The 26139-nt window shown below is 39.7% G+C and overlaps 1 protein-coding gene across 3 annotated transcripts in view; it reads right to left on the bottom strand.

Moving 5' to 3' along the window:
* XPR1 (xenotropic and polytropic retrovirus receptor 1) overlaps positions 1-22293 on the bottom strand; it is a 255184-nt gene extending 232891 nt beyond the window's left edge. For 2 of the 3 annotated variants that reach the window (XM_055255272.1, XM_055255273.2), the window contains exon 1: positions 22025-22276. In XM_055255272.1, the coding sequence (XP_055111247.1) occupies positions 22025-22093 (69 nt within the window). In that variant the 5' untranslated portion in view covers positions 22094-22276. Of the gene's footprint in view, positions 1-22024 lie in introns of all 3 variants that reach the window. The other variant, XM_055255271.2, reaches the window with a different exon arrangement.
* Between the last annotated feature and the right edge of the window lie 3846 nt (positions 22294-26139).

Here is a 26139-nt window from a genome sequence, read left to right as displayed (position 1 = left end):
TAAAAACTATTAAAAGTTGCTTAGAATCAAAGATGAGAAGAGGTGATTAGATCTGAGGATTATTGCTCTCTAGCGACTTGCAAGAAAGTAGTTTTAGTAGACTGATGGGGCAGAAGCTAGGTTATATTAGGCTGACTACACATGAGAGCTGAACCATGACGGCCACAAATACTTATCAATAGTAAAACTAATAATAGTTAATATTTATTGAATGCCTACTCTCAGATAATGTTCTGAATATTTTAAACACACTACTTTAACAGAAACTTACAATTCTTTGAGGTAAACGATTCCCATTTTACCACTGGAAGATCTGAGACTCAGAAAGGTTATTAAAGTACAGTAGTCCCCCCTTATCCGAGGTTTCACTTTCCTCAGTTTCAGTGACCCATGGTCAACCAAAGTCCAAAAATACAAGTGGAAAATTCCAGAAGCAAATAATTCACGTTTTAGATTTCACACCATTCTGAGTAGAATGTAGTATATACACGCTATATAGAATACCCACCCATTAGTCACTTCGTAGTCAATTCAGTTACCAGATCAACTGTTAACAGTATTTTTTTGCAGTGCTTATATTCAAGTAACCATTACTTTACTCAGTAATGGCCTCAAAGTACAAGAGTGGTGATTCTGGTATATTATTTTAATTGTTCTATTTTATTATTAATTGTTGTTAAGCTCTTATTGTGCCTAATTTATTAAACCTTATCATAGGTATGTATGTATAGAAACAATCATTGTATTAATATGGAGTTCAGTATTATCCATGGTTTTAGGCATCGACTGGGGGTCTTGGAATGTATCTCCTGTGGATGAGGGGGGGACTACTGTACCTTGCCCAATAATTGCCAAGTATTGCTCATTCTATAATCCATGCTTCTTTAAGAAAGACAACAAAATAGCCCGCTAATTTGAGGTGCCATCTTACTTTCTAAAATTTACCTCTTACTTTGGGCCTCTCAATTTTCCAATATTTCCCCTTTTATTTCCAAGACTTTTCTATACCATTAGATTTGTATATCAGGTGGACCCTAGCCTCTGAAATGACACCACCTTCCACCTCCCAATGATTTTTATCTCTACAATATTCTACTGATTATATAGGTTAGCCCTGTAAAGGTAAAGTTAACCCTATACAGGTTAGCCTTGTATCTGTACAATCAGAATATTGTACAAATAACAGAGTATGACTTCCAAGGCTAGGTCATAAAAGACACTGTGTTGTTCATCTAGTTCTCTCTTAGTTCACCCACTCTGGGGTAAGCTAGCCATGAAAAAATTCAAGCAGTCCTAAGCAGAGGTCCAAGTGGTGAAGAACTGAGGCCTTTCGAAAAGCCAGCACAAATTGCAAACCATCTGAGTGAGTCATCCTAGAATTGGATCCTCCAGACCAGTGAAGCCTTGAGATGACTGCAGCACCAGCTAACATCTTGACTGCAATCTCACAAAATACCGGGCCAAAATTACCCAGGTAAGCAGCTCCAAAACGCATGCTACACAGAAACTGAGACAATAAATGTTTATTATTGTTTTAAGACACTAAGTTTTGAGGTAATCTGCTATCCAGTAATAGATAATTCATACATCAAGCTAGATTTGAAAAATATTTCATACCACAAAATTTACATGTTATTACATCATATGCAACATCTTTGGTTTGTCTTGATCAAAGTAGCTAAAACCTTTATTTCTTATAAAAAGTATGGAAAGGAAAACTATTACAATTTCAAATAAGTGATTTAACAACAATAAAATAACATTCCCATATGTCAGAGCTACCAACACTGTAATTTAACTTCCACTAAATGCTCTTGGAAAGTCACATGGACACACTCCTGGGCTGGAGGCTGGAGCAGATCAGACAGAAGACTAAGTCATCATCTTCTTTGTCTACCAATCCTATTCTGATAATAAAATAAAGCTGATGATTAACAAAATGCTCTCTTCTAAAAATTAAATCTATATAGCTCATTCTTACATGATTGTGGTAATAGCTGTAAATTCTCTGAGGGCAGAGAGCACTGTCATTTCAACCTTTTTTTTTTTTTTTTTGAGATGGAGTCTTGCTCTCTGTCTCCTAGGCTGGAGTGCAATGGCGCCATCTCGGCCCACTACAACCTCCACCTCCCAGGCTAATGCAATTCTCCTGCCTCAGCCTCCCAAGTAGCTAAGATTACAGGTGCCCGCCACTACACCCGGCTAATTTTTGTATTTTTAGTAGAGACAGGGTTTCACCATGTTGACCAGGCTGGTCTCAAACTCCGGACCTCATGTGATCCACGCGCCTCGGCCTCCCAAAGTGCTGAAATTACAGGCGTCAGCCACCGCACCCGGCCTGTCGCTTCAACTTTTATAGGCCACAGGATCTAGTACAGTTCAAAACATGTTTGTAAACTGCACAGGCTTTGTATTGCAAGATCTAAATGTCTAAAAAGCACATCAGTTAAGTGTCAGCTATTGTTATTTTTATTGAATTATTTTAGAGCATTTCCAGTTTCATGAAATATCAAAATGCAAAGTCCTTTCTCATTTGTAGAACCAAAAGGTTCTACAATGTTATTTCCTATATAGTTATAAACATAGTTTCTAATCCGTGGGTCCCAGATCACTTCATGGCTCCAATTTAAATATTGTAAGCCCTTAATAAACTAGGCATTATCTGCAAGCTAATACACTACAAACACACTATTGTATTTCAAAATATAAGAAGATAGTTGTACTAATAAAATACTACTGTATTTTATCAAATCTAAGATACCATTAATGACTTAAGAGTCACCATTACTTTATGTACCATTAAGAAAATCATTACCAATTCAACTGTGACATCCATAAGATGCATCCCAATGTTAAAGATGTTCAAATGTGGAACAGGGGAATGTGCCTCTTAGTATCCATGAAATACAGTCATTCATCTTATCACAATGTTGTTTAAGAAATGGATTCCAGGCTAGGCGTGTGGCTCACACCTGTAATCCCAGCACTTTGGGAGGCTGAGGTGGGCAGATGACCTGAGGTCAGGAGTTCGAGACCAACCTGGCCAACATGGTGAAACCCTGCCTCTACTAAAAATACAAAAATTAACCGGGTGTGGTAGCGGGTGCCCGTAATCCCAGCCACTCGTGAGGCTGAGGCAGGAGAATTGCTTGAACCCGGGAGGCAGAGGTTGCAGTGAGCCGAGATCTGACCTGGGTGGCAAAAGCAAAACTCCATCTCAAAAAAAAAAAAAAAAGAAATGGATTCCAAATGTCCAGCTACCATCATTCAGTTTCCAAGATACTTTATGACATCGAAAAGGGGTCCTGTTATGCAAAAAAGACTGAGTACTAATACCTTAAAATAAATATCTGTTGATTTAAAAAAAGTTATTTCTATGGCTTATTTTTAATGATGATAGAAATTAACAGCTACAATTTATCAGAAAGTATATTCTACAGGCCAGGCCCTTGCAGCACTTTCAAATATTACATCTAATTATCACAACTTTACAAAGTAAATATTATCTCCATTTTATACACAAGAAAACTAAGACTCATAGAAAATCACTGTTTAAAGGTCTCACAGATAATAAATGAAAAAAAGGCTGAATTGCAACAAATTTAATTTCAGCTACTTTCTCTACTGCCTTCAAATATGAACAGATCTCATATATCCTCAAAGAACCCCTTCTCATTCCTAAAGATTCTAACTTATCTTCCTCACTCTTGTTACTAGAGGTATCAATGAAAGTGAAGATTAAGGATAGGCCTTTGGAAATGACAAAAAGAGCTCATGGTGAATTCTCAACATAAATTGCTTTTTGCTAACATTTTTCCAGGTTTTAAGAGGTAAAGCGCATTGAGACAACAAATGTGTACTTTTCATTTGAGAAATTTAGCTAGTGACAGTACTAATACAGGTGATCGAATAACTCTGTTTAATCAAAAAGTGTGTGGGGAGCCAGGCATAGTGCTGTGCACCTGTAGTCTCAGCTACTCAGGAAGCTGAGGCAGGAGGATCCCTAGAGCCCAGGAGTTCAAGACTGCAGTAAGCTATGATCGTGCCACTGCACTCCAGCCAGGGCAACAAAGCAAAATCCTGTCTCTAAGAAAGAAAAAAAAAGTTGGGGGGAGGGCGGTAAATATTCCAGTAAAAAATGACAGACTGACTATATACATTTATCTTCTTTCCTTCCCAAAACCCCACTAAAATGACAATCTAGGAATTTTTTTTAAGTAATAAAACTCTAAGAATAAAAATAATGGGGAAGGTGACAGCAGCAGATAAGAGGTTTTAATAAATTTTTAGAAGACAGCAGAGAGACAGTAAACTGACAACACACAAAATGGAAAACCTGAAACACCTTCAAAAAGGGATACCAACAGGAAGCAAACCATTCTAGCCCCTAAACCTCAGAAGCGTTGAGGAAGTGGAAGTATCAGGTACTTGAGAAGGTAGAGTTAAGGGGACACAGCTAAATATAGGAGGACTAGCTGAAGAAGCAGTTAACAGGTCCACTCAACTCCCACCTCTACCACCTCCATCCTCGCTGCACTATACCAAGAAGCCTGAAGTTAATTAAAGGATGGAGGAGGGACTCAGGGATACCACTCCGACTCAGCAGAAGGCAGAGGTGAGAAACACAGATTGAAAATATGCCTACATACTAAATAGTAGGATCTCTAGCCTGCTTCCTCTATCTAACTCTATAACACCCACAACTAGGAGTATGTTTACTTAAAGAGTCTAACTGCAGGAAAACTAGGATATTGGCTGTATGTTCCAAATATCCATTATTTAAACAATGACACATGAATTACAGACTGTCCACAACACAGAGCATTTGCATATATCATTCAAGAGTGACCTCTAAAGTTAAGCACTTAATATTTAGTTAAGCATCTTTAATTCTTTGGGTTTTTTTTTTGAGACAGAGTCTCGCTTTGTCGCCCAGGCTGGAGTGCAGTGGCTTGATCTTGGCTCACTGCAAGCTCTGCCTCCGGGTTCATGCCATTCTCCTGCCTCAGCCTCCCGAGTAGCTGGGACTACAGGCGCCCGCCACCATGCCTGGATAATTTTTTTTGTATTTTTAGTAGAGACGGGGTTTCACTGTCTTAGGCAGGATGGTCTCGATCACCTGACCTTGTGATCCGCCCGCCTCGGCCTCCAAAAGTGCTGGGATTACAGGCGTGAGCCACTGCGCCTGGCCAGCATCTTTAATTTTTTAATCAAAATACTAAATGGCTATTAGCTTGCACTAGAAAATGCTCTTGGGGATTAGTTTCACAAACAAGGATTTATACTCCTCCCACAGACATCTGAAAATTGTGAGAAATACAATGTAATTTTCAGGAACCCAGTGCATAAGTCCCCCAAAAAGATGCTAACTGCAAAAAATACATATATAAACTAAGTAACAAATAGCTAAAATATTATTATCAGAAATGTCAAAAATTATCCGAGATGAAAGGAACAGATGTAATCAGTATAGTAATCAGAATCATTTCAGGAATTTATAGAAAACAATTTAAAAAATCAGATTTCTACGCCTGTAATCCCAGCACTTTGGGAGGCCAAGCCGGGTGGATCACCTGAGGTCAGGAGTCTGAGACCAGCCTGGGCAACATGGTGAAACCCCATCTCTACCGAAAATACAAAAAATGAGCTGAGTGTGGTGGTGTGCACCTGTGATCACAGCTACTCAGGAGGCTGAGGCAGGGGAATCGCTTGAACCCAGGAGGTGGAGGTTGCAGTGAGCCGAGATTGTGCCACTGCACTCCAGCCTGGGCAACAGAGTGAGACTTCATCTCAAAAACAAAAAATCAGATTTCTCATGTTTGAACTCCCAGAAATTCTACTTTCTATAGATATTTAGTGGGGTCCACATATTCGCATTTCTGTATTTTTAGAAGCAGCCCAGGTAATTCTGATGCACATGGGCAGTGAACCAATCTTTGAAAAACACTATCCTACATTTCAGAAATGAGAAGACCCTCATCTAGTGCAGCTAAATAGGCACTGCCACTTAATGGCAGAGACAGACCTAGAACCTTAACCTCTGCTGCTACAAATTCTCAGAAAATCCCAAAATGAGAGATATACACACAAATACATATATATACACATATACATACATACAGCAATAAAAGGAAACTGAATTACAATAATTTGTCCTTTTTGCCATGACTTAGTGAAAGTTTTGGAGCTGAGCAATAGCCACTACCCACATGTTGCCATCAAAAGTAAAATTTTTTAACTTTAGTAAACTAAAATTAAACATTCAGGTCCTTGGTCTATCTAACCAAATTTCAAATGCTAAACAACCACATCTGACTAGTGACCACATACTGGACAAGGCAGATGTAGAACACCTACACTGCAGAAAGATCTATTGGCTAGTGCCATATTCTTTCTCTCTCTCTTTTTTTTTTTTTTTGCAGATAAGAGTCTCACTCTGTCACCCAGGCTGGAGTGCAGTGGGGCGATCTCGGCTCACTGCAACCTCCACTTCCTGGGTTCAAGCAATTCTCATGCCTCAGCCTCTGGAGTAGCTGGGATTACAGACAGGCACCCTCATACACAGCTCATTTTTGTATTTTCAGTAGAGATGGGGTTTCACCATGTTGGGCCAGGCTGGTCTCAAACTCCCGGCCTCAGGTGATCCACCCACCTTGGCCTCCCAAAATGCTGGGATTACAAGTGTGAGCCACGATGCCCAGCCTGGCTAGTGCTATATTCTAAAGCTTGCCTACTCAGACAGTCACCAAGGCTGCTTTCCTTAGAACGCAACGAAGAAGAATGACAATGACAAAACCTACAGTAGTCAAGCGCCTGGCCTAGTTTGATAATAGTCATGCACAGCATAATGATGTTTTGGTCAACAACAGACCACATATACAACAGTGGTCCCATAAGATTAAAACTGAAAAATTCCTATTGCCTTAGTAAAGTCACAGCTGTTGTAGCCATCATAATGTTAAAGCACAATTTTTATGAATTTAGTGTAGCCTAACTGTACAGTGTTTATATAAAATCTACAGTAGTGTACAGCAGGAGGTGAGCAGTGGGCAAGCGAGCAAGCGAAGTTTCATCCATATTTACAGCGGCTCCCCATTGCTCACATTTTGGTCAGAGCTCTGCCTCCTGTCAGATCAGCAGCGCCATTAGAGTCTTCTAGGAGGGTGAACCCTATTGTGAACTGTGCATGCGAGGGTTCTGGGTTGCTGCTCCTTATGAGAATCTAATGCCTGATGATCTGAGGTGGAGCTGAGGCAGTGATGCTAGTGCTGTGAAGCAGCTGCAAATACAGATTAACATTAGCAGAGAGGTTTGACTGCACAGAGACCACAATAAATCAATTGCTTACAGACACTTATCAAAACCCTACCAGTGAGTGGTAAGTGACAATTAAGCTGCATCTTGTGGCAGGCTTTATAGTAGCAAGAGGATTGATGTACGTCAATTGTACAGCTGCATCTGGTGGCAGGCTTTAAGTCAGAATCCAACACTTATTTCAGTCCATGCATGGCCCACCCATTATTTTATTTACTACTTCCATCCACACCTCTTTCCTGCGCTGCACACTTGCCTCAGTCACAGTTTTGGTAAGCCCACAAGCTAACCCTAGCCAAAATGAGTAAAAAACAAATGTGACCAGAGAGCTTCTTTGAATAGGGGAAAAGATCCAATGATGAGACAGCAGAGGATTCTAAGACTGCAAACAAAAGAAAGCTGCATTTAAAAGAAAATACCAAGGCTTCTACTTAAATAAAAGGTTCATTGCAACAGGTGGTTCACATTCTCCAAGCCAGCTTTGTATATGTGGCGACCAGCTATTCAAGAAAGCCATGAAACCTTCAAAACTGCTTCATCACATGGAGACCAAGCACCCTACATTAAAACATATGTCTTTTTTGAAAGAAAAAAAAAAAAACATGAACATGACGAACAGAAGCAGTTATTAAAAGCCACCGCTTCAACAAATATGTCTGCACTGAGAGCATCATTCTTAGTGGCTAACCACACTAATAAAGCTAAGAAGCCCTTTACTATTGGTGAAGAGTTGATCATGTCTGCTGCTAAGGACATTTGTCATGACCTTTATGGAGAGGCTGCAGTTCAAAAGGTGGCATGTGTTCCTCTTTTGGCTTGCACTGTAACTAGACGAATGGATGAAATAGCAGAGGATACTGAGACACAATTGTTAGCTTTAATGGGAACTGTAGTATGGAATACAGGTTGACAAGTCTACCGATGTTGACAACAAGGCAACAATGCTTGTTTCTGTGTTACATGTTTTCAGGAGGATATGCATAAGGATATGTTATGTGCACTTTTGTTGCCAACCAACACCACAGCTGCAGAACTATTCAAGTTTTTGAATGATTAAATGTCAGGAAAACTGAATTGGTCATTTTATGTTGGTATATGCATGGACAGAGCAGCTGCCATGACTGGACGGCTTTCTGGTTTCACTACTCAGGTCAAAGAGGTCACTTCTGAATGTTGAGTCTATGTACTGTGTCATCCATGGAGAAATGCTGGCTAGCTGAAAAATGTCGCCTGAACAATATTTTGCAAGATGTGACTAAAATTATTAACATTAAAGTACATGCCTTTAACTCACATCTGTTTGCACAGCTCTGTGAGATGGATGCAGAGTGCATCCATCTTCTCTTAGTGAGAGGGCTTTCTAAAACTGGCCAGAGTTTTTTAGTTACAAGAGCCGCTGCAGAGATTTCAGAAAAGCAGTCACCACTAGCAGCATATTTCTGTGACACAGAATGGGTTGCAAAACTTAACTTGTGTGACACATTCAACCTGCTCAACAAACTCAATCTGTCACTTCAGGAGAGATGGACAACTGTGTTCAAGTCGGCAGATAAAGTGGCTGCATTCAAAGCCAAACTGGAATTATGGGGGTGACGAGTGAACACTGAGATTTCTGACATGTTTCAAACATTAGCACAGATTTTGAAAGAGACTCAGCCAGGGCCTTCTTTCTCCCAGCTGGTGCATGATCACCTATCTCAGCTTTCAAAAGAGTTTAAGCATTACCTCCCAACTAAAAAAGACCCCCAAACTGGGGAAGAATGGATCTGCAACCTATTTGTGAATAAACCAGGTGAACTGGCTTTGTCCATGCTAGAAGAGCAACTGCTTGAGATCACAAATGACGATGGACTTAAAAGTGTGTCTGAGACAACTTCAAATTTCCATACATTCTGGATTCAAGTCAAGGCAGAATGTCCTGAGATTATCACAAAAACACTGAAAAGCCTGCTTCCATTTCCAACTTCCTATCTTTGTGAAGCAGGTTTTCTGCAATGACAGCAACCAAAACCAGATTACGGAGTAGACTGAACATAAGCAACACACTTTGTGTGTCACTGTCTCCCCTCAGCCCCAGATGGGACCATCTAGTTGCAGGAAAACAAGCTCTGCTTCCCACTGATTCTACGTTATGTTGAGTTGTATAATTATTTCATTATATACTACAATGTAAATACAATAAAAATAAAGTGCACAATAAACGTAACATGCTTGAATCATCCCAAAACCATTTCCCCTCCCCCTGGTATGTGGAAAAACTGTCTTCCACAAAACCGGTCCCTGGTGCCAAAAAGGTTGGGAACCACTGGCCTGTAACATATAGGCTAGGTGTTTTACATACATACTATCTCAACATCATAATTACTGAGAAAGATGTTTCCACTGTTTTACAGGTAGAATCTAAGGCTCAGAGAGGTCTTACATCTAATAAATAATTAGACCCAAATTCAAATTAGTCTGTTGGAATCCAACTAAACTCTCAACTTCACATACAATAGATCAGAAGATAGATGCAAAGGTAAAAAAAAAAAAAGTCACAGACCAGTATCAGTAGTATTAATGTTATCTTAAAAAAAAAAAAAAAGTAAATCAGAAGAGGGAGAGGTCAGCATTAAAAGCATAGGAAAAGGAAAGTCTCAAAACAATGGCAGCACATACAAGCATAATCCAGGAGGAAGACATCCCTACCCGAGGACCTGACCCATTTAAACACTGTGGGACACTGGCCTAACAGCATTAAATAAATGCATCATTAACTTCATCAACTCTCTCTTTCTAATTATAGTATATAATCAGCCAGCCACCTTCTAGTTATTATGTATCTCCCTTCACAGCTTGGTGACAGGAAAAACGTATTTTAGCCTAGAATGTGAACATTAGGTACATTTCTCATTGTAAATTAGTAATTTGGCACCCAGATGTTTACACATCACTCCCATGTGAGCTTAATATCATTCAATCAATCACTTAGTTATATACTATTGCCCAAGCCCCATCAATCCAGAGTTATGGAAAAGGCCAAATTCTGATGAGAACCTGGGCCACACCGAATTCATCAGAGTAAAGACATTCTAAGAGGCTTCTTGGCAGCCAGTCAAATGGTGTTCCCAAGCAACACAGTGACCTCAAATGCACCTTCTACTTGAACTCCGTCAGCATTTATTTATCCCTTCAGTGAAAGTCCTAATAGTTCTATCAAATTTCAAATCCACTCTTCTTCTTCAACCCTCTTCCTATCTCAGTGGAACCACAGAGCATCCATAGTGATAAAAAAATGCAATCTGAAGTAAGGCAGACCTAGGTTCATTATCTTAACTCCACCATTAACTAGCTGTTTGACTTTGGACAATTACTTAAATATGAGACTCTATTTTCTTATAAAATGGGCTAAACACCTATGTCAACAGGCCTGCTGTAAGGATCACATGAGATAATTCATTCAACAAATATGTGAGTTGCTAAATGTGACAGACACACTGTGCTAGATGATGGACACTGACAAGTATCTACTACTCTGCCTGACAAATAGTAGGCATTCAGTGAATGTTATGCTATTACTATTGTATTTCATCAAATCTAGAATGCCACTAATAATAATATACACCATTATTTTATGTGCTTCTAAGAATGGAAAAATGTCTGCCAATTAAACTATGGCATAGCATTAATTATAAGACATACCCTGATTTCAGATGTTAAAATGTGAAAAAAGCACATATTAAGATTGATTAAATAAGGTATTAATTCAAGCCTTCATTATCTTTGGCTATGCTGTTTGGTTTTCCTGTCTTTGGTCTTGCACTCTCCAAAGTATCCTCCAAGATCTAGATCACACACCTCACTTTAAACTAACCCCTCTCCCAATCTCTTCTTTAAAATCCTTCATGCTTCACACCAGGAAAATGTTTAAACTTCTTAGAATGGTATTACAGGCCCTTCACTCCTTCATCCCTCCCAGCTCACCTTCCCAACTTCACTTTACCAGCTCTTCAACATATCTAACTAAACCAGATTGCATTAACTATGTCTGGATACTTCCACTCATCTTTGCCTCTGTTCTCTATTACTCTAACTGCCTAGATTTCCCCAGGTGCCCTTTCCCCTCTTCACTATGTGTTAAAATCATACTCAATCTCCAGTACCCAGTTCAAACACCACCTCTGTAGATCCTTCCAAGATAAATGTCTTTGCACGCCAGAGCAAAATCAATTGGTCATTCCTCTATAACATAATCACAGTACATACTGTGATTAGGAGACCACCCAAATTAAGAACTCCTCTAAGGCAGGAACTAAGTCTTACTTACTATATTGCCTGACAGCATAATACCAAGTTAAGAATTCAGGGTCTGAAATATCTGTGTCATATCTGTGTCTGAATTCTGGTTCTACCATTCCCTAGCTACATGACCTTGGGCAATCTATTTCATCTCAGACTCAGTATCTTCTTATAATGGGGATAACAAAACCTACCTTAGAAGGTAAGGATTAAATGTAAAATGCCTGGCACACTAGAGCACTCAACAAACATGAGCTGTTGTTATTATCATCATTATTGTTTTATTATTTTTTTTAAAAAAAGAAAGGGGACACTCATGTATACTTAGTAAACTGGTTTCATTCATATTCTTATCTTCTCTACCCATATATGCTCTGACTCTGGCTTGGCAATTTGGGTTACAGGTGGAGGATACACTCTTCATGTATAGGTAACACATGTAACCTGTGCTAACATTCAAATGTTACAGAAGAACGAGGCCAATTCGTTTCTAAACCTTCCTGAGTCTTGCTTTCATTGTTACCTGACGCCTCAAGCCTCAGCATAATTCCTCGGTCCTATCTCCTCACTCAAGATAGGTTTCCACTTATGACCATAACTAAACAGGGCAATGCCTAACTTTCTTGTTGTTGGGTAAACGATAACATCATTAATTTACCCAGTCTTTTAATTGGCATTTGCAAGAACTATTTCAGGTTGTTAATGGGATCTAATGGATTAGATACAGATAAATGTATTAATGTAGAGTATCTGAATAATCATTAACAAGAACATTTAAATCCCTACTGACTCTTACAAAGAAACTTCATTCTTAAAATTTCAAAGCAATGTTTATACAGCAATGATAAGCCTTAACAAGGTACAGCAGTAAGCAGAAGGCCAATATTCTTACATCAGGCTCTGCTATTTGCTAGTCGTGAGACTCTGATCATATCTTGGCATCTCTGCTCTCAATTTATTCATTTGTAAAACAGAGGGGTTGAGAAGGTCTCTTTCAACTCTAAAAAAGATTAAAAATTAAATTTTCACTAGAAAATTGAAAAGAACTAAAATCAGATACCCACTAAAAACTCAAGCAACTCACTTAAGCCATTCAGACATACTTAATACACATGCAAATTTCACCTCAATTCTAAAAACAAATATATAGACACAGTCTATAACTGAGATGAATACAAGTTACAAGAGAATTAACTTACCTCACAGCCACATAATTGTTCTCACCTGGTTTTCTTACTCTATATAAAAAGGTTAAGAGTGATTTATTAAGAAAAATATTAGCGAAAAATCAACAAAGCCATTTTCCATGAAAACCTAAACTGGACAAACCTGGAGGAACAAGCTTTGAGTCTCACTTTCCCAGTCAAAAATAATATTAGCCAATCATTATTTAGTATTGTTGAGCTCTACAGAAGAAATAATTTTAATAGGAAATTTATTGCTGTTACCATGTGCCAGGTATTGTTCCAAACACTTTTCATATTTTTAACTCATTTAATCCTCACAACAATCCTGTTAAGTACTATTATTATCCCTGTTTTACAGATGAGGAAACTGAAGCACAAAAAGGTTAACTGACTTGCCTGAAGTCACTCAACTAGTAAGTTGGTGGAGCTGGAATATAAACTTAGGTAGACTGGCTTCAGAGTTTTTTCTATGTGTTATTAATATACTAGCATATTATATAAAATAATGAGCAATAAAATGAATCAGGGTGATTGTGTTAACTCAGCTACGAACAAAACCATATAACCTGAATCATTTAACCTCTTTTCCCATTTGGGTAAAAAAGGAAGTTGAGCTAAATAATCTTTAAAGTTCCTTACAAGTCTAACATTCCATGATTTATGATCCAGAAGCCAAACACCGAAACTGAGGCACAGCAAACAGCTGTCCACTTTTGTCCTCCTCTTTTTACCCTTATCACCTTATCTCCTTATCTTTTTCTTCTGATTCATCTTCGTAAGTTCCTTTATTTACCAGCTGGCTGTCCAGTAATAGTTACACTGATAACCTTGAGGGAAATATAATTTAACAGAGGTGAACACTATCCTACAGACCACACTCTACTATCTCCAAACTATGCAGAGTAAGACCTGGGACTAAAAATAGACCCGCCATTACTTCACTGGGCTGTAGAAAGGTCAGTGGTGCCTGAGAACAGGTCAGACCAGGCCTAAATGTATGTATGTATAAGTGGATGGATTTATTCATTTTTCATAAAACAGTAGGCCACAGGAATTAAGAGCATGGGCTCTTACAATCTCCACAATTAGCTATCCACAATTAGCTATCCAAAATTACTATCAACATTATCAGTTACCTAATGGCTCCAAGATTCAGTCTCCCCCATCTAGAAACGGAGCTAACAACCTACGCTCTAAGAGGTGTTTTTAAAGAACTTACCACAGTGCCTGATACAGTAAGCGCTCAAAAAATAACAGCTGCTGTTATTGCCACTACTACCACCACTGCTGTTATTTACAATTTCCATATAAAAGCAACAGCTCCACAGTCTGATTTGATTTAATTTCAAATTCTGGTTCCATTTACTTACTAAGTATATAGCCTTAAGCAAATTACTGATCTCTCTAAGCCTGGGTTTCCTCATCAGTAAAATGGAGATAATAAATCATCTATCTTACAAAACTGTTGTGAACATTGAGATAACATATGTAAAACAGCTGACACCTGGTTCCTAACTGCTCAATAAATGTTAATTCCTTTCTCTTTAATGACAAGCTTACCACACTTCTGCTAATTCAATTTAAAGAAAGGAAAGTAGAATTAGGGATCACATGAGATCCAGGGAAGCCAACTTTCTTTTCTCTATTGTCCTTGATGTGGGGCAGATACCAGACATTCCTCACCCAGGGAACTCCTTTATCCTCTTCCATGTTTGATAAGACTAGAGAACCTTTTTTCAGGCTGTCTTCAAACTTCTAATACAGTATATGTATCAATGTACACTGGAATCCTCAATAACTGTTAAAAGTGTTTCAAGTAGTCCTGAGACCAAAAAGTTTGAGAACCACTAGTCTAAGGTATAAAAAAAGCCCACAAAGCACATGGATTACTCTATGAATTACAGCTTTACCAAATTTAGCCTAGATAAGTAACTCACACAAAAATAACCTAAAAACTTCTCACTTTTCTCTATGATTAAATTTCAGTCCTTCACTCTTGAAAAAAATCACTTGTTCACCAGTTATTTACGAATAGTCAATGATGGAACTGGATTTTAGGATTTATATCTGATTTCTGGTCCAAGGTCTTTCTAATACAGCAGGTCATCCTCAATTAATAAAAGATGGCTATGTTTTCTTAATCAATACATTAAGCCTCTTGTTATAGAGATTATGAAAATTTTAAGTTATGTTTACAGTAGATTAATTATATTTTCCTTTGACTCCCTAGCAAATAAACAATTTTTAAAGGGTTTGTTTTTTTTTTTCCCCAGACAGTGTCTCACTCTGTCACCCAGGCTGGAGTGCAGTGGTGCTATCTCAGCTCACTGCAACCTCTGCCTCCCAGGTTCAAGCAAGTCTTGTGCCTCAGCCTCCCAAGTAGCAAGCACACGCCATCACACCCAGCTAATTTTTGTATTTTTAGTAGAAATGGGGTTTCACCATGTTGGCCAGGCTGGTCTCGAACTCCTGATCTCAGGCGATCTGCCAGCCTTGGCCTCCCAAAGTACTAGGATTACAGGTGTGAGCCACCATGCCCAGCCTAATTTTTAAAAGATTTTCTGATCAGTCCCTATACATACCACACTAGCCTGGTGATGAGAAGAAATAGGTGACTAAATATCAGTCTGAGTAAACAACTAAGACCTTAAAGGAATATAACTTAAGTTACAAAAATAATCCAAATTTATACAAAAGTATAAAGTAATACAAGATTTATTTGTATTACAAAAGTAATACAAATTTATATCCATGCTCCAAGTCCTCAATCTTCAGTCTTCCCTTTCTACACCACTTTTTAATTTTAAAAATACTATGTTGACTGAAATACAAAAACAAATATACACATACACACAAATTTGGTGTGTGTGTGTTTTAGTTTTTTCCTGCTATTTTTAAGGTACTGAAAGCTAGCATTTAATGACAAATCAGCCTATAGCAAAGGAAGACTTCTATAAATTTGTGGAATGAACGAATGATTTGTAAGGTATTTGTTCATGGGCTTTCTCTGCTGGCTTCTTTTAGCATTTACTAGATAAGGAAAGACCTGAAAAGGCAAATACACTGGGCAAGAACCCTGGTGAATTCTGACACTCTCTCATTCCCAAAGGCCACCTCAATACCAGGCAACCCACAAACCAGCTGTGGTTAATCTGTACAAGTTGGGCAAAGTCTTCCAAACTTTTATTATGTCAAATCCCTATTTTAAAAAAGTTTTATTATGTATCTCCAATATATGCATATTTATTTATTAATTATACCCATCTGTATCTGTGTACAATGTAAAACAAATTGTTTAAAATAGAAGTTTTAAAAAGATGACACAAAGATGAAATAATTTCTACCTTTCATTTATGAATAGTACAAAAATATTTTTGATCTAAGAAATTATCAATAGCAATGCCTTTAGAGAACATAACTGAAAAGTTTCATTTTTTTAATCTTTGTTAAAAAAACAAAAAAAGTTTTTTAAATAAAATCTTCATTTAACATTTTATGATACAGTATTTCAAAGGTCCGGTTCAAAGTTCAGGATTCATTTGATTTTGAAACTTAATTATAATGGCTATAAACTGAAAAAACAGACCTCACGAAGGCAGAATACTCATAATATAATACATATACTTACGGTCAAGTTCATTGTGACTGACAGTAGATGTAAAACCTTACTTCAAAGAGTTAGCTTAGGCCAGGAGTGGTGGCTCATGCCTGTAATCCCAGCACTTTGGGAGGCTGAGGCAGGTGGATCACTTGAGAACAGGAGTTCGAGACCAGCCTGGCCAACATGGTGAAGCCCCGTCTCTACTAAAAATATAAAAATTAGCTGGGTGTAGTTGTGTGCGCCTGTAATGCCAGCTACTTGGGAAGCTGAGGTACAAGAATGGCTTGAACCTGGGAGACGGAGGTTGTAGTGAGCTGAGATCAGGCCACTGCACTACAGCCTAGGTGACAGAGCAAGACTCCGTCTCAGGAAAAAAAAAAAAAAGAATTAGCTTAATAATTTTTTAATTTTTGGCAAACTTCTTGTCAAGTCTACTAAAGTGTCATTGTTTTTATCTGTAATTTGGCTGCCAAAAAGCTAGCACTAGAAGGAGAAACCTCAGCTCTGTTGTCATTTTCTTGTTGTTCACTTGTGCTTGCATTATTGGTATTACTATTATGGAATCTTTACAGGAGTCTTTTTAAGACATGTCTATTTCCTAGCGGTTGATTTGGCTAAAACTAGATAATAATTTATAGATTCATTTAATTCTGCACCCATAACTGGATTAATGATTATCTGCCAAAGTGAACAAACAAGTGAAAAAGCCACTGGCAATCCTTCTGTTTTCCTCAGAATACCTGTGCATGACCTCCTTAGCAGGGGTACTGTATCAATCCATTTATTAAATACTAGTAAAATTGTATTTCTTCCTTTTCTTATGCATAAAAGTAAGTAAAATTAACAGTTCTGTCTTCCCTTACTTTTCTTTTCTTTTTTTTTTTTTTTTGAGATGAAGTCTTACTCTTTTGCCAGGCTGGAGTGCAGTGGCACAATCTCAGCTCACCGCAACCTCCGCCTCCCCGGTTCAAGCGATTCTCCTGCCTCAGCCTCCCGAGTAGGTGGGACTACAGGCATGCACCACCACACCCAGCTAATTTTTGTATTTTTAGTAGAGATGGGGTTTCACCATGTTGGCCAGAATGGTCTCGATCTCTTGACCTCAAGTGATCCGCCTGCCTCGGCCTCCCAAAGTGCTGGGATTACAGGCGTGAGCCACTGTGTCCAGCCCCCTTACTTTTCTAACACTGTCTTCTCTTTACTCCATGGGAGTTTTGGGCACACTCCTTTGGGGCCTGCAACTCAAATATACCTGAAATCCTTACCCAGCACAACTCAATCATTCTCTTAAATGCTTCCCAGATTAGGACTGAATTTGAAGCTAGGACTAACTTACCATGGACACCCCAGGTCAAGTAAGATTCTTAGGTTCTTATGATCTGGGCCTTCATCCAAAAGCTGATCCAAAATCAACCTTCAGGATAAACGGACAAGTATAATCTTTCCTGGATACTCACGCTAACACACTTAAAGATGATAAAGAATAGTTACGGCTTCCTGTCTTTACAACATTCATTCACTCACTTAAGAAACATTTGTAAATGCCAACCATCTCATTGACGCAATCATTTACAAGTGTTACCTTAAATACACTATACTATACTTTGATTTACAAAAGTGTCTGAAAGAAAAAGTGTGGTTTGTGCCCCATCGGGTGGCCAAACTGGAAATTTCAAACAAGTTGCAGCAACACAAGTTAAACCCACCTAATCAACATAATACCTTTGGGAAACTGAAGCCTGTAACACAGGTGTTCCCATGGGAGAGTCCTATAAATGAAAATCGCAATAATGTTATGGTAATGTCTCCTTACACCTGAATATAAGGGAAGTGTAGTTCATGCAGAACCTCTCTTTTCCAAAATCCTGCAATAAAAAATTAATTCATTGTCATCCCTTTTTAAGTTAAATAAGAGAGTTTCACTGGGTTAACATCTTATTCACAGATCAAAATATCAAAAATTTTTGAAAGGATATTATTAATTTTAAAGGATGCTATTAATAGTCCTGTTAAGTTCTGTCCTCTTCATATATCAAACATAATTAAACCATTAAAAAGCACAGAATTTTAGAGCTGGATGAGTCCTTAAATAATACGGAGTTGTGAGCTTAGAAATCAAGTCCAATTCTCTAACATTAAAGAAACTTAGATGTTTCTTAGCTAAAAGAAGAAATGGTTTCATCAGGATCACACAGTGTGACCTGACTCTCAATGCTTACACATGCTCAAGAGACATATACACATATTCCTAAACAAGTGGCTTAACCCTTCTGGACCTTAGTTTCCTTGCCTGGAAAAACAAGGTAGATAATCTTTAAATTCCCTTTTAGCTCTAAAATCCGGTAATTTAGAAACCTTGTTATTTTATTACAAAACAAAGGATACACTGAAAAAAATCATTCCTGGGTCCTGAGAAACCAAAGAAACACAAGGCCCTAGGGAAAGTCAGCAGCCTAAAGCACCAAATATATTTGCTTCTTCTGCTAATATTCTGCAAAATATTAACATGGTCATATTAGTCTATTTGGTTGAAACCAGTCTCAGTTAATTTTGATTAATCAATTGCAGAGCTTTAAAATATATAGTCACTAATTCTAAATTTTAAAAAAGCTCTTACAAAGATTTACCGGTGTTCTATTTTATATGCCAAAATTTATACTCAAACACATTACTGGAAACAGGAATAGTCTCGGCTTGTTTGTGTTTCTTCTTTGTACAAACTACTTACAAATGGATTGAAGAGATTTTCTTTACATGGCTTCTCCATGTTGGTCTATTATTTTATGCTTTATTATTCTGCCTATGAAGACTGAATCTATGAGCACCACAACTTATTTTTAAATTAAAAATATAATAATTTTCAGGATATTGATGGGTTGTTACCATTAATAATTTTATCAATTCAAGGAATAAAAACCATTAAAAGTTAAATCAAAAATATGACCTATAATGGCCCTTGAAAAGCTCTGGCCCTATATACTTACTTTATGGAAGAAGAGCGAGCCCGGGAAAGGCAAAAAAGATTGTCCCCAGGGCTCACGGCTAACATATACAACAACTAGTATTTACTGTGTTACGATATATACATATTATATATAATTAAATATAATTATAGATGTAAAGCAAAATTTTCAGATTCTAATTCTCTGCTTATTTCAAGTAATATTTAATATAGCAAAATGACACAAAAACCAAAGAAGCTGAACAGTTCACATTGATTCACGACACTAGAAAGCACCCTAGGCTAGAAACCAAGGGTAAAATACCAAAATTTCACCACCAGTGCTTGAAAAATAAATCCCAGCATCTGTTCTACTGATAGTGTTTTAAGAGCATCATCTTCATATGAGAAACTACAGTTTAATTCATTATGAAAAGGTCCTTTTCTCTAGCGAATTTTTATGGATGTCCTTTTTCCCCAAAGTTTTAAACTGCTAAAATTCCTGGACTCTAAAGACTCTTATTTACATCTCTCTATTACTTTGAAAGGAACAGCACCAACTCTTCAGAAACAACACACAAAACAAAGATTCCAACCCTATAAAATATTCGTTGATTCCAACTTACAAAGAAAAGTGCGCCTCATTTAATTTTGTCTACCAAACGATGAGTTTATCTAGCACAGGAGCCATATAGTAGGAACTCTCCGCAGAATCGAATTTCAATTATCCACAATAAACGAATTTTTCAAAACATAATTTATAACTGCCCTGAGAAAGATAATGCAGACACAACATAACCTCAGGAATTTTGCCCCTCTGTGACCAACCTACAGTAAACATTTAGGAACAGTATCCAAATGGACTATGTGAATGAGGAGTCCCAGAATCACTGTGGTTCTCCAGCCACAAAAGTGACATTACAAATTAAGAGGGTTGCATTTTCAAACTAAATTGTATGCTTCTCCTTCCAGCCCTAGATATTGCAAATTAATACAATTCTATGAAATAGTTAAGTGTTGAAATACCTAAAATGAATCATGGCATACATCCAGCTACTATTACTTCTGCCCAAAGCATTCCATGCTATATAACAAATATAAGATGTGCTTCAGCATGCTCCTATCCTGTGCCTCTATGAAGAACTGGCAGTGGTGCTGAAAATTACTACTAGAAAGATGAAAGACCAATACCCTTCTTTCAATAAAAACCATCACTTGGACTCTAGCCAAGGTTTTAAAACTGAACGTTATTAGAAACAATAAATCAACTCTGCAGGCTCAAATGTTAGTCCCTTATTTCATTCATTCTTACAAAACATGGCCACAAAATACTGTAAGAAATTGAGTGACAATAAAGCATTAATAATTATAGGCCTTTCATTTCTAGCAATAATCAAATGCTCTACGTTGCAAGTGAATTTATTTCGCAATATTCAAGATTCTGTTTAACCTACCTGCATCTCTTTCCCTGTCTTCTTCAATTATTACAATGGCTATATGAATAAAGGCACTCACTGCTATTGCCCAAACCTCCTAACTCCAAACTTACATAAAAATTAAATGGAGAACTAAAATAGTTTAATTCATAAAACCTAGCTAAGTTATGTGTGTTCATATTGATTTTATATTCTTTGTTCCTGCACACAAAACAGATGTGAATTTCTGGAGGTTACAGATAAGTCTGTCTTTCTCTATCCAGGAGCTGAATTGCCAGCGACTGAGAATAACCTATTGCAATGCTTAAAGCCTCTTAGGTATCTTGTCTTCTGAACATATAAATGGGTTCATTATCTTTATTTTTCCCTGTATTAACGTAAGGTTCCTTATTATCTATTAAATACCTTCCAGGAGTGTTAGCATAGAAATTGGGAGGGAATGGGGAGCATGATTTCTGTAATACACAGGTAAGGTATATTGTTTACTAATTTTCTCCCCAGCTAGCAAAAACTTAGCAGAAAATATAAAAATGTAAATAATTCTCCTCTCCCTCTTCCCTCCATTCCAAAACAAGAGGCAAAAACAAAGATGTTATTACTCTGTAGACTTCATGCAATCAGTAAAGAGTCTTATTATCAAAGCAGAATAGTTGATTACAACGTGTCGACAAAAACTATAACCACTGCATATGTGATACACACTTAAGTTTCAAACCCGTTACAAAGCCTTTGTCTGTCAACAGTGGGCAAGTGGGAAAAAGCCGAAGGGCTCTTTGGAATGAAGGAAATCACTGGAGGGGCTTCTCTTGGAAGAGAAGGATTCCTTGGTGAGAGGTGTAGAGAGAGAAACAAGACCTAACCTTGGCGAGGGGGCGCTCGCCCAGGGTGGGGACGAGGTCAGGGCGAGTGGGGAGAAGGGGATTAGCGCGGAACCGCCGCGACCCGGGGCTGCCCTCGCACCATGACTCCCCCACCTGCAGCTCACCCTCCCACCGTTCCCCGGCCCCGGCCCGGGCAGCGCCTTTCCTCCCGGCCCTCCGCCTGCATATCCGTTACCCCGGCGGCAGCGCGGCTGCGGGGGAGGGGAAGGACAGCGGAGCCGGGAGGCGGCCGGCCGCGGCGGGGATGCCGCAGTGGCTCCCCGCGGCAGCGGGTCAAAGTCTGCCCGGGCACAGGGGCCAGCTGAAGCGGAAGGCGGCGGTGGACGTCAGGACCGGCGAAATGGTGGCCCCTCCGAGTCCTCCCACACCCCAGCCGCTGCCGGTACCTCATACTGGATGTATTGCTTCCTCCACTCGGGAGTGATGTGCGCGGAGAGGTGCTCGGCGAACTTCATCCTGCCGTTTCCCCCTCACTCCCACTCGGGTCCAGCAGCTACAGGCGGCGGCGGCAACAGCGACTCCGACTCCTCCCCACATGGGCCCCGGCGCGGCGCGGCGCTGGGCTTCTCTCCTCCTCCGCCGCCGCCGAGGTCTCTTCAGAGCAGCCCGCCCGCCATCTTCCTCCTCCTCTCCATAGCCCCGCCCCTCCCCGCCCCTAGACGTCATCGCCATGGTAACCGCCTACACCGCCCTGACGAAGGGGGCTGCTGTAAGGGGTGGGGCTTGGGTACGTTTCTTAAGACTCCGCCCCTTGTGGGCCGTAGGTGCTGGAGGCACCTCCCCGGACCTCTTCAGTCTGGCTCCTGTTGGCCTACAGCTGCAGTCTACCGCCTGTCTGGTAAGCAGCAGTGTTGTTACTGCAATTAATATTAATACTGTAGCAACAATAATCCACACAAGACGTTTATATTTACAAAGAACTGTGCAAATATTTTTCCATTTTGATATTTATGCTTCATAAAACCTTTAAGAAATGGATCAGCACTGATCCAAACTAAGAAGGTAAAACAGTTCAGGACTAAATGTATTTAAAGGAACAGTATTTTACACACTCTAGGTGCTCAGTAAATGCTTATTGAATTTAATTAAAGACATCAATGCCAAAAAGTGCATGCTGCTTCTGAATTTCAATGTAATTGTCTAGTCCCAGGGCTATCAGAAAAGCCAATAAAAACACCAAGTGCGGGTACCAACTGCACTTGTAAACTGAGCTTCCTGGGGTTGGGGGTGAGGGTTGGGAGGGAAACCAACGTTGAGAGGCAAGAGAACCCCGTAGAAGTACAGCTCTAAGCCCACCCCGGTAAAACCAGAAACAGGCCCAGCATCCAGGCTGAACTGTCCCTGGGGAGCATGGGCAGAGATCACTCACGGAGCTCTGTACTACACTGAGTGTGGGAGTGATTGTCTTGGAAGTCCCAATTCAGGACAGAAACCCAGCTCCTGCCCTGGGTAGAGGAGACCTAATAATAATTTATTGAGCACTCACTCTTCCTGTACCAAGTACTATTCTAAACCTCTTACTTGTGCTTTGTCCCTTGATTCTAACTTTTTTTTTTTTTGGTCTCGCTTTGTTGCCCAGGCTGGAGTGCAGTCACACCATCATGGCTCACTGCAGCCTTACCTCACATAGGTTTGTGAGCAATCCTCCCACCTCAGCCCCCTGAGTAGCTGGGACTACAGGCACATGCCATTATGCCCAACTAATTTTTTTGTTTATTTTTGGGAGAGATGTGGGTCTTGCTATGTTGCCCAGGCTGGTCTTGAGCTCCTAAGCTAAAACAGTCCTCCCACCTAGGCCTCCTAAAGTGCTGGAATTACAGGCATGAGCCACGTTGCTCAGCCTAACCCTCACAATTTTGATGAGATTTCAAGATTTACTAGGGAACTACTATGCCTGGAGCAGTACTCTGAGATATCATTCTCTGCTGTTGTCTTTTTTTTTTTCTCCGTGTACTTTTTTCCCCTTTCTCTTCCCCTTAATTCATGCCAATAGGGATTCTGCAATCATTTCCCCAGGAGAGGGATGACACAAGATGGAAAATAGGCATAGACTATGAGTCTTTCTGGCTTTTTCTGTATAAAAGCCTTAACCTCTGGTGAAAGGGTAATCAAGGTCAAAAAAATAAAGAAAGAAGAGTGAGGACTCCTGTCACCTCAGACCTCCGTCTGCTCACCATAAAGATTCCCCTCTGCTGGAGGTAAACCTTGCCAGGAGAAAGAGACAGGCAAAAAGGAATGTGTGTGCTACCAGGAAGGAGACGAGACCACAGAAAGGAAAGGGCTGTATGTTGTGCCTGGGAAAAGGGAACCAGGGACAGCTGCAAAAGAGATTCCTGCCTTTAGCCAGTCATGGACTCGAATGGGAAATTCTTAGTAGCAACCCTGGTGGACCATGGCACACTGCCCCCAGCAGCACCATACCTCTACGCCTTAATTGTGCACAAAATTCTGGAACCATGGCCCAACCCAAGAAAGTAAGGAAACCCTCAAAACTAGCTCTAAAATTCTTGATTTTTCTCATGCCTGATCCAGAGCCCTGCCACCCAGGACATGACAACTTAATTTATCCACAGAAGTAGATTTAATAATAAATTTCCTGCCAGGCACAGTAACTCACGCCTGTAATCCCAGCACTTTGGGAGGCCGAGGCGGGAGGATCACCTGAGGTCAGGAGTTCAAGACCAGCCTGTCCAACATGGGGAAACCCCATCTCTACTAAACATACAAAAATTAGCCGGGCATGGCAGTGCACACCTGTAGTCCCAGCTACTCAGGAGGCTAAGGTGAGAGAATCACTTGAACCCGGGAGGTGGAGGTTGCAGTGAGCCAAGATTGCACCACTGCACTCCAGCCTGGGTAACAGAGCAAGACCCCATCTCAAAATAAATAAATAAATACATTTCCTTATTCCCAGCATTATTTTTGGATATTTTACTGATAGAACCATCAAATACTTAGTATTTATGGAACACCGACTCTGTTATTTACTCTGAATCAGAAGAGCCCCCTGACTTATACTTTCTTTTGTGAATAGGCAAGCAACCCTTCATTTAACAAATCTTTATTGAGACCTATGATATTCCGGTTATGTCACTTTAGGAATGAAGGACAGTTCAAAAATAAATTAAGACTCTGTTTTTTCCTTGGAGGAAATCACAATTTAGTCAAAAAGATGGGGCCAGGCATGACGGTTCACACCTGTAATCCCAGCACTTTGAGAGGCCGAGGTGGGTGGATCATTTGAGGTCAGGAGTTCAAGACCAGCCTGGCCAACATGGTGAAAACCCATCTCTACTAAAAATACAAAAAAAAAAAAATTATCCAGGCCTGATGGCACATGCCTGCAATCCCAGCTACTCAGGAGGCTGAGGCACAAGAATCACTTGAACTCAGGAGGCAGAGGTGCAGTGAGCCAAGATTGCACCACTGCACTCCAGCCTGGGAGACAGAGCAAGACTCTCTCTCTCAAAAAAAAAAAAAAAAAAAAAAAAAAAGACGGGCAGATAGACCAATAGCTCTTAGACTACAGTGCGATACATGCTATAATTGAGGTGTGTGTAAAGAAACAAACATCCAAGGATCAGAGAGGCTGATTTTGAAATCCAGTCTTAGTCAATCATCTGACAGGGAAAAAGACACCCCAAAGATTCCCTAAGGCAAAAGGCAAAGTCAGAATTGTTAAAGAATGACAAGAAATTTTCTGATCAGTGTATCCTTTAAGGCAGCCAAATGTCCCCTCTCAAAGAAACCGTCTGATACGGTTTGGCTGGGTCCCCACCCAAATCTTATTTTGAATCTTAGTTCCCATAATCCCCACATGTCTTGGGAGGGACCTGGTGGCAAGTAATTGAATCATGGAGGCAGGTTTTCCCATGCTGTTCTTGTGATAGTGGAAAAGTCTCATGAGATCTGATGGTTTTATAAAGGGCAGCTCCCCTGCACATACTCTCTTGCCTGCTGCCACATAAGACGTGCCTTTGCTCCTTCTTCACATTACACCATGATTGTGAAGCCTCCCTAGCCATGTGGAACTGTGAGTCCATTAAACCTCTTTTCCTTTATAAGTTATCTAGTCTTCGGTATGTCTTTATTAGCAGCGTGAAAACGGACTAATACACTCTCCCTGCTCCTGTCCCTTGTCTTCCCAGTCTGGCTCTCACATTGCCTGAGTGCACTCCCCTTACTGTATTGTCAATAATAGTTTGTATCAGACTATGAGGTCCTTGAAGATAAACTGCTCATCTCTTGTTTTCTCCAATTTAGCACAGTGCCTGGCACTCAGGCATTCAATAAAGGTTGAAGGAACAAAGGAAAAGAGGGCAAGAGAGGGAAAAGGAAGAAGGAAACAGGAGGCCACATGGAGGAAAGTTGTAGGAAATAAGGTTAAGTTGCAACAAGATTGTGAAGGAATAGTTCCTGAACGGCATAGGCAGTGTGGGGTCTTTGAAGAAGGTTAAGCAGTGAGTGACTAACTCAGGTTTGGAAAAGCAGGCTAGTGTAG

The sequence above is a fragment of the Symphalangus syndactylus genome, chromosome 12 (genome assembly GCF_028878055.3).
Source record: "Symphalangus syndactylus isolate Jambi chromosome 12, NHGRI_mSymSyn1-v2.1_pri, whole genome shotgun sequence".
Classification (NCBI taxonomy): Eukaryota; Metazoa; Chordata; class Mammalia; order Primates; family Hylobatidae; genus Symphalangus; species Symphalangus syndactylus.
Note: the sequence above shows the minus strand (reverse complement) of the source record. Positions and strands in the feature narration are given on the sequence as shown.